Here is a 17,448-nt window from a genome sequence, read left to right as displayed (position 1 = left end):
GAGAAGAACTGAGCACAACAAGGAAGAAAACATGAACGGGAAAGGGAAAGGGGTCTTTAAGATCATAAAGCTGAGAAATTATAAGATAATCAGTTTTTGTATTGATAAACATTTTAATTCTAATATTATAGTAGTAATTCAAGTGCAATTCTCTTTGAAAGTCAACTCTGTTAAGACAAAACTTGTTAAATATCTTTCATCAAACATAAGCTTAAAAAAAAAAAATAAGCATATTCTTTTCAACTTCCCACAGCAGTCAAAGCCATGTAGCAGAGGTAATTTTTTTTTAAAAGCCTACTACATTTTTGTTATTGCTAAAAAATCTGAATTAGTTGTCAAGGTCTCAGAATCAGTGATTAATTGACCTTTGAAAGCTCTACCAGATACTCTGACATAAAATCATGAATCCAGATATCTGTGTCTGGCAACGATGTGTCCACTAAATAGACCGCTACTTTCCGGTCCCAAGGGTTAGTATTTTCTATAACTGTCTGCACCAGTGCCACCAGAGGTTTCTTCTCCACATGATTTCGAAACACCATCGAAGCCTCCTCAGACCACTGGTTACACTTCACTCCTAAGAGAAAGACAAGGATTCAAAGATCAATGAAGGGTCGAACGAGCCTTTCTTTGATCTGTTATAATGGAAAACTATTTAGTCAGTTGCAAAGTAGCTTAAGCATACCAGGTTAGACTTGCCTAACTGAAAACAGAGATGCCAAGCAATCTCAAAATAGTCTTGCTTACAGTTTTTCTATTCTGAATGGGGTTACTCCTGTAAACCTTCAATTACAGACAAAATTTCATTTGAATGTTATAAAATGAAGTTATAATAAAGGCTGCCCATTTTCCTAAAGTATATGTAGATAACAGACTGATGATGAGAAAAATATCAATATCAATGACATTTCTCTTAGTCACATATTTTTTTCTGATGAACCAGGTAGAGTAAAAAAAAAAAAAAAAAAGAAGAAGAAGAAGAATCAATACACTTCCAGTGTTTAAAGTCACATACATCATCATGGTAAAAGCACTGGAATCAAAGTCTAGAGATTCAGTTACTATTCCCAGTCCTTCCTCTATGAAATGGTATGATCTTGGTGAAACCAGGTAATCCTTCAGGCCTCAGTTTACTTCTCACAAAATAAAGTGGTTGGACCAGATGAATTTAAAATCTCATGCATATCTATTAATAAATCCTCATAACTTTTAAACTCGAGAGCTCAAGTTAGAGAATTCTGAATTAGGTTTTAAAACAAAACTGAGACAAGAATTATGTATTTTTCAAGAAATACTATTAAGCTAATAAAAATTAAGTTCACTTATGCTAGATTAGATAAACTATAAATTATGCCCCATAGTGATGAAGGTATGGGAGGAGTTTCATATATAATTTTAAAGACCTATCAGTGAGTGGGCTAAACTCTTGGATTATTAAGAACTTTTGATGAGGGAAGCCTAGAACAGTCTGTAAACTACTGCTTTAGTGATGGTAACAGAGCCTAAACCTCCCAGCATGGTTCGAATTCAGTGACAAGAAGCGGCTGTAAAGTCCCCTGCACAAGGAACACCAGAGACTGCGACCATGAAGCTGGGGGTGGGGATGATGGTGCCATGCACCCCTCACTCACAGAGACACCTTCACTGGAAGGTTTGACTGCCATGTTTAACAACAGGTGTTGACAGCAAAACCTGAACATTAAAAAGGGAAAATGAAAAATGTAACCATTAATTATTTAGAACTTTGAGTTCAGAGCAGATCAATGGTAGCCATGCCATGCATAAGATGCCAGTTTTGGTTCGCATCTGCCTACCATGAGAGTTTCCTTTGAAGTCTAGGAGGAGACAAAGAAACTGGCAAATAAGACCATCTCTATCTATCTATCCCTATCTCTTTAATAAAAGCTGTCAATAAGAATTTATATACACAATTGCTCTCATTTCTGAGATCAAGTTAGTTCTGCCACTACTAAGTATATGGGGTGAGTGGGGGGCAAAGAATGAGGGTGGCATATGTGGTCATAACTCCCCCATATCCCAGCACAGCAGGACACACAGCCCAGACGCTTGGAGATGTCGGCACCCCTCAGCCCTCTTGACCTCCACACCCTCTGCTAATGCTGCCAGCTGTCTGGGTAGAGCTTCAGCTAGGCACCCATGTTAACTACTGGTAGAGGGCACATGGAGGGGCCACCGACACTTGCACTGCTTTCACAGAAGATAAAACGAATCTCATCAGATACTATCACAAAGAAGTACAACTCTATGCCTATTAGTTTAGCTCCTCAGATTTTATGACAGTCAAGGGGCTGGTGTGAGTGTGCTAAAATCACACACTTCTGTGCTGTTAGTTGCAATGCAAATGTTGGCCATGAAAATGGTCATATTCTACAAGCCAGGAATGTTTCATAATTGTGAAAGTCCATTTTGTAAATGCATTATAATTTACCCAATAAATTATGAAATATTAATCATGCAATGTTCTCCTCCTGTTGGTTGTTTCATTGTTTCCATTTGTTTACTTTGGTTAGTATATGTAGCTGTGGGCTTTTTCTTAACACTACGATAAAAGCATAAACAAGCCAAATGTTCAACAATACATTGGAAAACAATGATGTTCAGACTCCCCAGAACTTACCTGCTAACTGAGCAGTGACTGCTTGGAACGGCAGTTTGCGGAACATGTCCGCCAGGGGCTGCACTTTTCTCATGTTGACTAATTCGTGCTTGCCATAGTCCAGCTCGTACACGGACACCAGGCCATTGGTCAGGATTCCTTTTAAAAGCACCCTGTGCCACCTAGATGTGCATTGGATTAAAAGAGAAGAAAAACAAAGTCAACACTTGCTTTAAGGGCAACATTTTTTTTTATAAAAAGAAAAATATAAATGTCATTCATCAAAATATAAAACTGTATTGTTATAGAAGTTTTTAGGAGACTGCTTCTTCTTTTTCCAGAGGTTACTATTCTCTGTTTTGCCAGTGGCTCATTTGATGGAATTTGTTCACTCAATACCCTTTTACAAGCCTCATGGAGCTGATAAAGGAGAACCACCTCTAAGCAGGAGGAAACAGTGGCATGGAGGATGACCAGGACAAGGCTAATGGATCCCTTCACTCTGATGGGGAGACAGGAGATGGCCACACGTTTGGAACAAGGTCCATTTGTGGTGGGCTTTCCAGGTGGCTCAGTGGTAGAGAACCCATCTGCCAGTACAGAAGACACTGGAGATGCAGGTTCAATCCCCGGATGGGGAAGATCCCCTGGGGGAGGAAATGGCAACCCACTCCAGTATTCTTGCTTGAAACATCCCATGCACAAACGAGTCTGGTGGGCTACAGTTCATAGGTTGCAAAGAGTTGGACACAACTTAGTGATGCCATGTGTGAAAGATAGAAAGAGGAAAGTAAGCCAGGGCTGATTCAGGACATGCAAGAGGAAAAAAAAAAAAAAAAAAACCAGAAGACTGTGCAGGGCAGGGTGGAGCAGTGAGGTGGCTACTGTGCAGCTGGAAAGTGGAGTGTGGAGGGATAGAGAGACAGTCAGACTGGGAAGCCAGGCTGGGAAAAGAGGACAAGAAGTTTTGAACACTGACTGATCTCTTAATTTTGCCAAGTAAGGAATTACAAACCCGAGATAACATGAAACACAAAATTTAATCCACCACCTAAAAAAAAGAACCTATAAAGGATAGGAGAGCACTGTGTGTGTGGGGGTGGGGGAGGGAGGAGGAAGAGTATGATTTCAGACCTCAAGTTCAAGATGTGAGAAAGAAATTCACATGAATATACGTTCCTCCTCTGGACCTACATCATCTCAATCAAAATGAGAAAAACCTAGACTTCAAAGTTAAGGTATGAAGGACCATAAGATAAAGTCCTATATCTTGATCACATGATTAAAGAGTATTATTATACTAAGAAAAGGATGACTGTCGATAATGCCTAAAATGAAAGTGTCTCTGCTCCCGAAAGGTGTGGGTCAGGCTCTGCCTTGGGCAGCAGACCCAGCCACCCCCTGAAACAAGATCATCAGCCACAAGCCCAGTGGAACAGCAGCCTCATCACTGCAACGCACGCTGGGCTGGGGCTGGCTGGAGCAGCCGATTCTCCAGCCAGGGCACACTGGGCGAAAACAGGTACAGGAACCCACACAGGGATGCTGTAGCACGAACGCCGGTAAGAAAGCTACAGAGACTGACTTCAAACATTCTGTGTGATTGAGTTTCTGGGACGAACTCCAGAAGCCTTCAGGTCAGCCCAAAGTGCAGCAAGCAATAATCCATGAACCACAGAGACAATAGGGACACAAAAAGGTGTCATAAAAAGTACATGAGCTTTGGGGGCCAAACAGACCTGAGCTGGTGTCCCACCTGGACCATTTTCCCATCATGTCACTCTGGGCTCTTCATTTAACCTCTCTGTGCCTCAGTCACCTCATGAGTAATGTTTAGTTTTAATTTACTTGCAGAAATAATACATTTTAAGTACCTAACACATTCACTTGGCATATAACAGGCACTTGGCAAATGGTAGCTATTATCATAAGTATTATTCAAATGAAGAGAAGCTGTGCAAATAAGACTTAGATTAATCTGAAGAGAAATTTCCATTTGTGGAAATGCCAGTTTGGTGCAGGCTGCTAATTTGTGTAAGTATAAAAGGAGATGAAATCATTTGGCTTCCACCAATATCACTGTCTTTAAACCGTACCAGGGAAATGACTGACAGTGGTCTGTGCTTTCAGTCTGTAAAAAAGAGGTACACAGCAGTGAGGAGAGACCATCAGAAAACCCTACATGTTGCATTTCTATTTAGCTTTCAACTTTCAAAACTAACAGCTTAAATAAGGCTTCAGTTTTGACTACATTACCAATTTTAGTACAAGGCTGCAGGTGGATCACCTGGCGAGTTTACTTAAAACAGATTCTGGGGTTCCACTGTCAGAGATTCTGACTCAGCAGTCCAGGGGTGAGGAAGGGGAGCCTGCATTTTTAATAAGTTGTCTAGTCCATTGGGTCGCTAAGAGTCGGACACGACTGAGCGACTTCACTTTTACTTTTCACTTTCATGCATTGGAGATGGATATGGCAACCCACTCCAGTGTTCTTGCCTGGAGAATCCCAGGGACAGCAGAGCCTGGTGGGCTGCCATCTATGGGGTTGCACAGAGTCGGACATGACTGAAGCGACTTAGCAGCAGGTTATTCCTCTATTGTGGTAACTGTGGAAACCACTGTAATCAAAAGTATACGTGAAATTCCTAAGTTTTAACTTGACAGACCTGAGAGCAAAGTTTAGTAAACAGTCCTGGGTTGTAAGCAAGATACAAGCTGTAAGCACTTTAAATGGATTCAGTTTGTAAAGTTTCAAAAAATATTAGACAATCTCTTCCTACAGATAAGGCATCCCTTGGTTATCTAAGACAAGTTAACTGATCTAACCCAAGAGTCCTGACTCAGCAGAGCTGTCAGACCCGTGGAGGTGTCGGGGTGGAGTCTGAAGTCCTGAATACAGTCTCCAGTGTTTGGGTTCTCTTCACAGGACCCTTCCCTCCAATGGGACCTACCCACCGCTAGTCACCATTAATCTGCTCCTCAGGTAACAGTGAGCATCAATTTGGCTTTAACTGTGATTAAATTATCCAACGGCAATTCTGAAGGGTAAATTTATACTATGTTCCTGTATTGAAACCCATTTATGCTTATGACTGTAAATAACATGACACAGTAAAAATATTTTTTTAAAGATGAAAAGCTGTGACATATAACTTGAATGCTTTTCAGAATGAGACTATTATACATTTCACTTTTGAGTTAAAAATTTTTTTTCCTCCCACAAAAATAACAAAATTCTATAAATGCCTATGGTTAAGGTATTTATCCTAAGAATGAATGAAAGTACTTTCTAGAAAAAATAACTAGTTGATCTTTTAAACTGAGTTTAGGGGTATGTGCCTGTGTGTATGCTGGGTCAGGAAGGGTAGGGAGAGAGACAGTTCTTTGTGTGGATCCAAATGTGCAAACATGAGAAAACAGACTGAAAGTGTTAAACAAAGCCTCACGGTCCAATGGCTAAGAAAGAAAGTGAAGTCGCTCAGTCGTGTCCGACTCTTTGCGACCCCATGGACTGTAGCCTACCAGGCTCCTCTGTCCATGGGATTTTCCAGGCAAGGATACTGGGATGGGTTCCCATTTCCTTCTCCAGGAGGTCTTCCTGATCCAGGGACTGAACCCGGGTCTCCCACTTTGTAGGTAGACCCTTTACCGTCTGAGCCACCAGGGAAATACAACAGCTAAAGAGCAGTGAAATATGCATTGTTGTACCTTATAAACGGAGAAGGCACTGGCACCCCACTCTAGTACTCTTGCCTGGAAAATCCCATGGACGGAGGTGTCTAGTAGGCTGCAGTCCATGGGGTCGCTAAGAGTCGTGTCACTTTCCCTTTTCTCTTTCATGCATTGGAGAAGGAAATGGCAACCCACTCCAGTGTTCTTGCCTGGAGAATCCCAGGGACGGGGGAGCCCAGTGGGCTGCTGTCTGTGGGGTCGCACAGAGTCAGACACGACTGAAGTGACTTAGCAGCAGCAGCAGCAGCAGCAGTACCTTATAAAGGTGGCAAAAGCTCTCTAGGAAGCAGCCAACTGCCTATATCAGAAATCCTGTAATCTTTAAACAAGTGATTTCTCTTCTAGGAATCTATCCCATAAATAATCAGAGAGTTGAACAAGGATTTCAGTTCAACATTGTAACAGTGAAAAGTCTGGGAGGAAGAAAAACCTATAAAAAAGAAAATGGTAAGTAAACTGTGATTTCTCTTTATGATAGAATATTTAGCCATTAAAAATGTTTATGAAGAAATGATATCACATGAAAAACGGTTCACAGAATTATATTAAAGTGAAAAAGTAGGTATGAAATTACAAATTGTAGAAATACGTATATGAGAAAAACCTAGAAGAAATACGTAAGTAGTTTAAAAGGGGTTATGTTGGTTGGCTGACCTAGTTTTCTTATACTTTTTTGGATTTTCTAAAGTTTCTCCACTAAATATCTTATTTTTAAAATTTAAAAGTCATCCATAAAAAAATTACTTCCTAAATAATAAATATAAATACTAAATATTTTTTCTCACAGGAAAGTAGGAAAAACGTTTAAACCTTCACTTCTGATGTAATTAGGCTTTAACAGGAATATGGTCATTAGATTTTCAGCTAAACGACATCATTTAAATATTAGAAAATCACATAATTTACTGGTCTTGTTTCACATTCAGAATTCCCATTTGTGTAGTTCCAAATGGCACTCCAGTATCCTTGCCTGGAAAATCCCATGGAGTGAGGAGCCTGGTGGGCTGCAGTCCACGGGATCCCAAAGAGTTAGGCACGAATGGGAGACTAACACAAGTCCCCCTGCAGGGATTAAGGACTCTTGGTATTATTCTACAGATTTTTCTTAGGAGGAGAATAAAAGGCTCTAAGGACCTACTTATTTTCCACTTTGGCAGCATACACTTGGTCTTTCTCCACTGCCACATGGCGCTCCTCAGACACACTGTAATACAGAATCATCTCTTCCATCAGAACTTCCAGCTTGTGTATCTCTTGCCATGGCTGGATGACAAAGTAGCCAGGGTGACAGGCCACAGGCACGTACACATCCATGTGTTCCCCTGGCTTGGATAAGTGGACAGGAGGTGGCAGTTCCTTTGTAAAGAAAGAGCTGGGGTGGTTGACCACAGACTTCTTGAGGACATCTGCGAGGCTCTTTCTGAAAGTCTCTCCAGTGTTGCCCAAAATGGGGGTGTTCGCACTTTTGGTGTTGGGGGAGCTGGCTCCACTGGATATGGCACTCAGAAACACATCCTTCTGATGTTTCCATAAGTCTGCGTTTGTAATCTGGCGATTGATACTGCGGTGAGGATCAGGGAAGTTCTTGGGGGTGAATAAATAAATATGTGCGATACCTCTGGTTTCATCCACTTTTGTAACCTTTGGAAAACACAAAACACCAATTTAAGAAATCTAAGTTCATGCTGGATTCCTAGAGGTCATTATGTTAACCTTAAATATTAAAAACAGTATTCTGCAAAAAACCCAACTTGCTAAAAATAAGTTTATTTAAGGTCAGATGAGTTGTCTATCACAGCTGGAGCAAAGAATAAGCTTGTAGGTCCAAGCAGTCTAGAAACCAGTAGCACCTTGTAGAAATGGAAAATTTAGTAACCTCTAAGAACTGAAAATATCTATGACTTGCTAAAGGTTTGAGTCTGATTACCATGACTAATTTTTTAAAATTAGTGATACGTTAAAACACTCCAAGTAGAAAGAATATCATGATGAATCCCCATGTGCTCATCATCCAACTTCAACAATAAAAACAATAAAAATAGCAAAGCATCCTATAAGCATTCTGCTTAGTGCTGGTGCACCTCAGACAGGAAGGGCAAGGAAAAAGCTTTGCCTTTCACCATATCTTTTGGGACCCTGGGTCCAAATTCCTTATTTGGTCCTAATATCTGTTCTCACCCCTCTTCCTCTTCCCTAGTTACATAAGAGGAGAGGGGCCTTGGGAGAAAAAGAGGAAGAAAGCTCCATTGAATAGGCCAAAATTAGTCACCATTTTGCACCTTTTGCCCAGGAGACCTCCGACGACCTGTCTACATTCTTCTGTTGGCAGTGGAAGAGTCTGTACAGAAACCCCACATGCTGGTACCTGGGACTAGGCTGCTGTGTGCCCCCAAGGGCTGGGTGTCTGTTAATTCTTCTCACCAGCTCCTCTGGTTTATCTTAGGAACAACAAAAATGAGATACTTCTATCTTTTATCAAACTGGGCTAAGAAATGAAAGGCAGGAACACAGACGTGAAGACAAGGAAACACCATCATGGCAATCCTTCTAAAGTCATTTACTTTAAAAGTTTTCCTCGTAGCAAGAGGAGTCAATTTAAATTCATCCTTTTGAGGGTTAATGAAGTACTGACTGTTAATTCATTTTGATATTAGTGGTACAGAAACACTATTTCAACCATCAACCTCTAAAAATGTTTTTATTGACCAATACCCTGGCTTTAGGAGCTGAAAATTTAGCTGAGAAAACAATATTTGTGTGGCAACTGAAGAATACAAAATGGTACATAACTGTGTGACTGTACATGATAAGCCCTAGGGGAGAATGAAGACAGGAAAATCAGTGTGGGCTAGAATAACTGAGAGATCTTCATGAAGAGATTTCTCAAGGACATTTCACTGTTAACTGTTACGTGCTTATATAAAATTATAACACTATTCACATTAGTTAAAATAGAGAAATACTATCTTACATTTCTTTTTTTTAATGTTACATTTCTATTCTTGGAAATATGAGCAGTGTTTTTGATATACAGATTGAAGAGTGTGAAAAAGAAACACATTAGTGAAAGAAAGAAAGTAGTTTATGTAAGTTTTAGGAAAAGAGACAAAAAACCAAGATTATAAGCAAAATTTGTTTATAATTCATTTTACTTTAGGAAAAAAAAAGACATACAGGACTTACTTAAATGCCTTTAGAAACATTTATCAAGAAATATATGGTCCAGGGCTTCCCTGGTGGTCCGATTAAGAACCCACCTTGTAATGCAAGGGACATCAGTTCGATGCCTGGTCTGGGAGATCCCACATGCTGTGGAGCAACTAAGCTCACGTGCCCCAACTACTGAGCCAGCACCAGAGCCCTGCTCTCCTCAACTGCAGAAAGCTCGTGCAGCACGGAGCCCCAACACGGCCAAAAATATAAACACAAATAAATATATCTCAAAGAAAAAAAAAGAGAGAGAGATATGTGGTCCTTTGTTGGGTACTTAATTCCTTATAATGGAGCAAATTAAGAGCTGAAAACTATCTGCTACTTTATTAATAATCAAAAAATTATATAAAAGATTTAAACATAATACTGCAGATACAGGATAAATTCTTAAATAAAAATTAAACCATGAAATGTCTCATAGCTACACATGTAATCAATCTCCTAACTACAAAAGTGTGTCAGATGTGAAAGCATCAGTTTACAGAAAGATAAAATTCTTTCACAAAAACCAAATGAGTCCTTTTGGCTGACAAGCTCCCGTTTATCAAGACCATTACGATAACTAACCTTAATGCTACAGTCTGAGCAATTCAAAACAGAATCTCTTAGCCAAAGCACAGCATCAGGGGTCCACATGCCAATAGATTGTGGAAGATCTGCTAAACAGCACTTGATAGCCTGAAAATAAAACACAATGGAAAAGAGGGTACACCATCTTAAAATAGGTACTTAAGAGTTACGTCAATATTATTTTCATACAAGTCAAATGTTTCCAAGATAGAAAGCAAGCAACAGCTAATAGTGACAATCACAGCTCTCGGGCTGGAGCGTCCGTGTTCCTATTTATATTACTACCGTGATCTTTATTCCTATGAGCCAGGGTTATAAAGGCATGGTACGGACTTCTCACCCTACAATACAATACTACAATACTGGCAGGCTAGTGCTGCCATCTGATTTTACAGATGGTGAAACAGACTCAGACATACTAACCTGTGTAAGTAAGGTCACAAAGTCATGAAGACAAGATTAGGACTTATATTGAAGTCTTCCCTCTAAGTCCAACTTAAAAAAAAAAAAATGAAGTGTCATTTGGAGGAAACCTGACTCACTGTAGAACTCTTTGTGGAGATTTCCTGCTGAATGAAGCATTTCTAGAGTACCCCAGGCACTTGTGCTCACTTTTTTGAAAGAGGGCTTCCCTTGTGGCTCAGCTGGTAAAGAATCCACCTGCAATGTGGGAGACCTAGGTTCTATCCCTGGGTTGGGACGATTCCCCTGGAGAAGGGAAAAGCTACCCACTCCAGTATTCTGGCCTGGAGAATTCCACGGACCCATAGGGTCACAAAGAGTCAGACACGACTGAGCCACTTTCACTTTTGAAGGAGGTTGTTACGAGAATTAAGAAGGCTAAGAAAAACTGAAACCCATCGATACCTAAAAGCCTCATTTTCCCTGATGCTTTCTACCTCCCACCATCACTGCACAAGCTTCTGGAAAATGTCTACCTCAGGGAGGAAAAGATAACCCCAGGGACTCCCTCCAGTCTCATGGGAGCCTTTGAATTGATGGAGGCAATTTTGTGAAGAATACTTCCAGGATTCTTACATTCCTCCTTTCCTCTCTGAGCCCCACCCTCACTGTCACACCTCTCTTCACCCTTGAGGGCCCCCAGTCTCCCACTGTGCCCCTTGGATGAGGTTCCTTTCTGCGTGAGAAGGTCACTGAGAGCAGATGCTACCTGGTGGGCATGGGGGAGTGAGGCAGGCTGGCTGGGCCCTGGGCACTGGAGAGCTCACACCCTCCCCTACAGAGAATGGCATTCCCAAGCTCCCTTAGAGTGCTGTCCTATAAAAGGGAGTGCTCAGTAGAGTCACATTTTCTAGTTTCAGAAGATAGAAGCAAACGACTAATTCACATTTTAAAACACTATACGAGCCAACAGTTAAGATCCAATATTCATGGGTCAGCCTTGGCCAAAGGCCATCTGTTTGCTACTCTCAACCTCTTAGGGAGATGCTGTTAGCCAGAGGCTTGGCCTAGCTGGTTATAAGGGTTCTCCCAACTTCACAATTATCAAATAACAAATCCAGTAAGGTTAATAGAACAAATTATAGTGGCTTTTACCAAGAAGGTACACTATGCATAACCTTCAGACACTCAGAAGCAGTAGGACAGATCCCCCTTCCCCTCCAGTGCCGGGAACCATTTCTAGGTAAGGCTGGCCCTGGATGGGTGTTCTAACAAGGGGTACAAGGCCAGAGGTGTTCAAACTTCTTATCATCTGGATTTCTATCAAGAGAGGAATGATAGACTACGGTTAATCTTTTCACTGAAACCTATGGAAGTGAAGTGAAGGTTGCTCAGTAATGTCCGACTCTTTGTGACCCTGTGGACTATACAGTCCATGGAATTCTCCAGGCCAGAATACTTCTCCAGGGAATCTTCCCAACCCAGTGATAAAACCCAGGTCTCCTGCATTGCAGGCGGATTCTTTCCCAGCAGAGCCACAAGGGAAGCCCAAGAATACTGGAGTGAGTAGCCTATCCCTTCTCCAGTGGATCTTCCCAACCCAGGAATCGAACCAGGGTCTCCTGCAGTGCAGGTGGATTCTTTATCAACTGAGCTATCAGGCAAGCCCCCGATATCTATGCGGAAAAGATTAAATATAAACATATCCAAGACAGGTTACTTAATTGAGAACTCTGGAAGTAAATATCGACATATAATATCCTGAAACTGTGTAGAAGCCAGCGCAGTCATCTAATTATTAAAATAGAATCTCTAACTGGACAATATAGCCTGATGACTCAACATGCTTGAAAAAACATTTATCAAACAACATTCTCTAAGTCTGACTGCCCTTCCTGTTTAAGCAAAATTTTACATCTGAAACCCAGTCAGCCACTCCACATTTGGATCATTTCCAGTTTTGCTGTAAGCTCAATCATTATCAAAACCTGAGAGAGCATCTCACAATGTGATTATGAATGCGTTCAAATCCCCTCCAGTTAGTCTCCCAGGCTGGACATACAGTACCTGAGGTGGCACTGAGATCATTTCTTGGAGAAATCGTGGGGGGATTTCCCTGAGCTCGGACACTTTCACAGACGTCACAGTGCCAGCGTCCAGGAACTGAACGTCAAGGGCCCGGCTGCTGTGCACATTTGTGATCTGTGAAGAAACAAGTGTTGGCTGATTTATTAGCATATCCAACAGGCCAAAATAGTTCTGTTCAATTTCATTCCATACAACTCTAAAATGCATTATAAAAAACAACAAAGACTATATGCTGGTTAAATTTTCTCTTATTTTAAAATGTACTTGTTTCCCAAATAGATATTCTTTTACAGTAGAATTGACATCTTGCTGTTAATTCATAAATAAAGTAATAATTACTATGTTTGCAACTCTAGGACACTACTGATTATAAAACAATTTGGTATATCATTATATGTTGTTGAGTGTAAGATGCAGTTCTCCAAAATATTAGCACATGAGGGAGAGAAAAACTATTGTGTCTCAGTAATCAGGAAATTAATAGAATTCAGAGACAGAATTTCACTTGTAGTAAGTAAATACTATATATATTTAAAACATATTTTGCTATTTTGTTGCCTAGTCAGAAAGCGCAATGATAATTTGTATCATTTGGCCTAACTAAAAATTGGAACTAAGAAAGTCAGGTCTCCCACATTGCAGGTGGATTCTTTACCATCTAGCCACTAGGGAAGTCCCAGAATACTGCAGTGGGTAGCCTATCCTTTCTTCAGGGGATCTTCCCCACCCAGGAATTGAACCGAGGTCTCCTGCATTGCAGATGGGTTCTTTACCAGCTGAGCTACCAGGGAAGCCCAAGAATACTAGAGTGGGTTGCCATGCCCTCCTCCAGGGGATCTTCCTAACTCAGGGATCAAACCCAGGTCTCCCTCATTGCAGGCGGATTCTTTACCATCTGAGACACCAGGGAAGCCCAAGAATACTGAATAATTACCTACCTGTGGTCAAATGGCAACATTACAATATAAGATTCTGGATGTATCTTTAAATGCCCAGTTTCCCCTAAAGTGAAGTCGCTCAGTGGTGTCCGATTCTTTGTGACCCCATGGACTGTAGCCTACCAGGCTTGTCCATCCATGGGATTTTCCAGGCAAGAATACTGGAGTGGGGTTGCCATTTCCTTCTCCAGGAGATCTTCCGGATCCAGGGATTGAACCCAGGTCTCCCGTATTGTAGGCAGACACTTTACTGTCTGAGCCACCAGAGAAGTCCAGTTTTCCCTAATATGCCCCTAAAATACCACTGTGGTATTTGCCATTGTTAAATATTTGTGTGTGTTTGTGCTTAGTTGCTCAGCTGTCCAACTCTTTATGATTCTTGGGACTGGAGCCTGCCAGGCTCCTCAGTCCATGGGATTCTCTAGACAAGAATACTGGAGTAGGTTGTCATGCCCACCTCCAGGGGATCTTCCTGAACCAGGGATTGAATCTGTGTCTGCTGTGTCTCTTGCATTGCAGGTGGATTCTTTACCTGCTGAAAGGCTTTCTCTTCACCATCAGAAAAGCCCGTTAAATATTTACATTGGCCAAATACAACCCCACTGGGGTGGTTATCTGGACTAAGATTTCACATCTACAACTGCACTAACCGATACCTAAGCGTGGTGGTGGTGCTTTCAATACGATGACTGTCAAGAAATGGGTCACTCTCAGCTTGAAGTCATATTCACCAAAAGTGAAGCCTTTTTCTACTGCCCCAGGTAATGCCTGATTAATAGCATAAATTTCTAAACCTCTTAAGACATGATAAACACAAACAGTCCCATGGAACAATATTTTAAAATCTATTCATTTATTCATGCACACATACCGAATATATACATTGATTGGTATGGATGCTTGCCATATCCAGGCATAACTGGGCTACAGAGATATACCACCCCTTCTCAAAGAGCTCCTAGTGCTGTGAGAGAGGAGACAAATACATGCCATACTATACTGTAGTAAGGGTGATAATGAAGATATGCGTGGGGTATTATGAGAACACACAGTGTGGTTAACTGACCCAGCAGGAGGTAGGTGTTAGAGCTAGCTTTCAGGAGGAAGGAAAGCCTAGAATTGGTACTTTTTTCCCCAAAATTTACTTTTCTTATTTCAGTAAAATGCCTACACTACAGAACATTTAGATACTTAAAAAGAATGATATCAAAATCACTCTTCATCTACTATAGGTTACAGTTATCTGTCTAGTCTTTTATCTATGATTCACAAAAATTACAACATGTTTGCAGATACTATTTCATAGTTCACTGCTTTCCACACAATGTCTCATAAAAATATTTCATGTCATTTGTTTTCTATGTAATTTTACCTAAGTCTATCCATTGTGACTTATCTAACAAATCACTTTGGATGATTTAAGTTGTGTAAATTTTTGTCACTTAAAGAAATAATCATATTTATTAGTCACGTGTATTTCCTTTTTCACAAACCGAAGTTTTGTAAATTTCACAAATTTATGTCCTTTCAGAGCTGGACCTTAAATGATGAATGGGAGTAAACCAGATTGATTGGTAGGAGTCTAGTTAGAGGCTAATGTCGACATTTCAAATAGAGGGGAGAGGATGGGCAAAGGCACACACATATTTCTCACATGTGGTGACTACAAGCATTGTGGTTACATTAGAGCATCATGTGAGAGGCCAGCCAAGGCAAGAGGTGAGGCTGGGAGACAGGCAAAGGGAAGGTCAGCAGAGCCAGACATGTCTTTAAGAACTGAGACTTTACCCTGTAGATAAGAAGCCAATGTCAAGCCTTAAGTAGAAGAATGAGGTGGTCAACTTCATAAAATTGCTAATCAGGGCTTTGGGATCTGATAGATTTTGTTTTGGGCTTCCCTGGTGGCTCAGACAGTTACATGTCAATTATCCTACTTACTAGCTGAGTTACTTTCCTCATCAGTACAAACAGGGATAATAGGGTTTTGCAAACATTAAATGAGATCAGTTTACCAAACAAGTAGTGCTGTGGAAACAGTAAATCTCATCATAAGCTGGATGTGTTACTATTTGCATTTTGGGTTGCTCACTCTTAGCGGTACAGAGCTTGACTTGAGGAAGACAACGGTGAAGGCAGAGGAAACAGTTGGTGTGGTACTGCAGTGATCTGGGCAAGAATTGACAAAGATGTAAAATCAGCAGCATTTGGTGATAAGTTACATTGCAGGGCTGAGGAAGATGTAGGATTCAAAGATAACTCTTAAGAAACAGCCTGAATGGCTGCACAAAGGGAGGTGTCACTAAAACAGAGACATGGGAGAAAGGTAAGGATGGGGAGAAAGTATTTTGGTTTCAGACACACAGAACTTAAAGTTTGTGAAATGAACAATTAGGCTGGCTTTTTGCTTAAATCTACAGTTCACCAGGGGCTGGAAAATTAATTTGGAAGTCATTAGGGCTGAAATGGTACCTGAAACTATGAGACAGGATTACCCAGAAGGATAAAGAGGCCAAGAAGACTGATAGCCAAGACAGGACTTGGGGACACTGACACTGACATTTCAGAAGTGGGGATGGAGGGAGGTTTTGGGTGAAAAATAAGAGAAAGAATCATTAGACTATCACAAGGAAGATTAGCATTTGATAATATGGTACTTTAGTGAGAAGAGAATTTCAAGTTTCACTACTATTTGATGCAAAGAGGTTTGGAAAGACAAGACCTGAAGATACTAATTTGACTGCATAATAAAGATGCTTTTACAAGAACATGCTCTCTGATAGAGTGTGGGCAGAAGTCAAGTGTCAGTACTGAAGATTGACTGGAAGATGGTGCAGAGTGAAGGCTGATCACTTCTACAGGGAAATGGAGAGCAATGGCCTCTGCATTGAATAAAGTTGGCTGGATGTATGGAATAAGTTCAGAATATGTATGTGCTAAAATTAAACAAGTTAAAATGTCAAGAGCAAATACATCACTTAAACACAGGATCTGCTTTTCATTAATCATCTTTCTTTCCCTAACTTTCTATGCATCATTAAGAGAATGAATACCTGTGCTACCCTAAAGGTAGATAATCACAATTTGATAGCAATAAAAATAATACTAGATATTTATCTAAAGTATTTGAGCATGCAATGAGAAAGTATTTGCCAAAAAGGTATATAACTTGATTATCAGTTCAGTTCAGTTCAGTTGCTCAGTCGTGTCCGACTCTTTGAGACCCCATGAATCGCAGCACGCTAGGCCTCCCTGTCCATCACCAACTCCCGGAGTTTACTCAAACTCATGTCCATTGAGTCGGTGATCCCATTCAGCCATCTCATCCTCTGTCGTCCCCTTCTCCTCCTGCCCCCAATCTCTCCCAGCATCAGAGTCTTTTCCAATGAGTCAACTCTTCGCATGAGGTGGCCAAAGTATTGGAGTTTCAGCTTTAGCCTCGGTCCTTCCAATGAACACCCAGGACTGATCTCCTTTAAAATGGACTGGTTGGATCTCCTTGCAGTCCAAGGGACTCTCAAGAGTCTTCTCCAACACCACAGTTCAAAAGCATCAATTCTTCGGCGCTCAGCTTTCTTCACAGTCCAACTCTCACATCCATACATGACCACTGGAAAAACCACAGCCTTGACTAGACGGACCTTTGTTGGCAAAGTAGTGTCTCTGCTTTTTAATATGCTATCTAGGTTGGTCATAACTTTCCTTCCAAGGAGTAAGCATCTTTTAATTTCATGCATGCAATTATTATCTGCAGTGATTTTGGAGCCCCCCAAAATAAAATCTGACACTATTTCCACTGTTTCCCCATCTATTTGCCATGAAGTGATGGGATCGGATGCCATGATCTTAGTTTTCTGAATGTTGAGCTTTAAGCCAACTTTTTCACTCTCC

At 40.9% G+C, this 17,448-nt stretch overlaps 1 protein-coding gene across 2 annotated transcripts in view; it reads right to left on the bottom strand.

Annotated features, from left to right (window-relative positions):
• Positions 1 to 93: 93 nt before the first annotated feature.
• The window catches only part of TDRD7 (tudor domain containing 7), a 102,579-nt gene continuing 85,224 nt past the window's right edge, over positions 94 to 17,448 (bottom strand). For both annotated transcript variants that reach the window (XM_025281760.3, XM_025281762.3), the window contains 5 exons: positions 12,602 to 12,736; positions 10,130 to 10,240; positions 7,488 to 7,990; positions 2,639 to 2,799; positions 94 to 577 (listed from right to left, as the gene is read on the bottom strand). In XM_025281760.3, coding sequence (XP_025137545.3) covers positions 357 to 577; positions 2,639 to 2,799; positions 7,488 to 7,990; positions 10,130 to 10,240; positions 12,602 to 12,736 — 1,131 coding nt within the window. In that variant the 3' untranslated portion in view covers positions 94 to 356. The remainder of the gene's footprint in view (positions 578 to 2,638; positions 2,800 to 7,487; positions 7,991 to 10,129; positions 10,241 to 12,601; positions 12,737 to 17,448) is intronic.

The sequence above is a fragment of the Bubalus bubalis genome, chromosome 3, assembly GCF_019923935.1.
Source record: "Bubalus bubalis isolate 160015118507 breed Murrah chromosome 3, NDDB_SH_1, whole genome shotgun sequence".
Taxonomy (NCBI): Eukaryota; Metazoa; Chordata; class Mammalia; order Artiodactyla; family Bovidae; genus Bubalus; species Bubalus bubalis.
The sequence above is the reverse complement of the archived record's forward strand: the minus strand, read 5'-3'. Positions and strand labels throughout refer to the sequence as shown.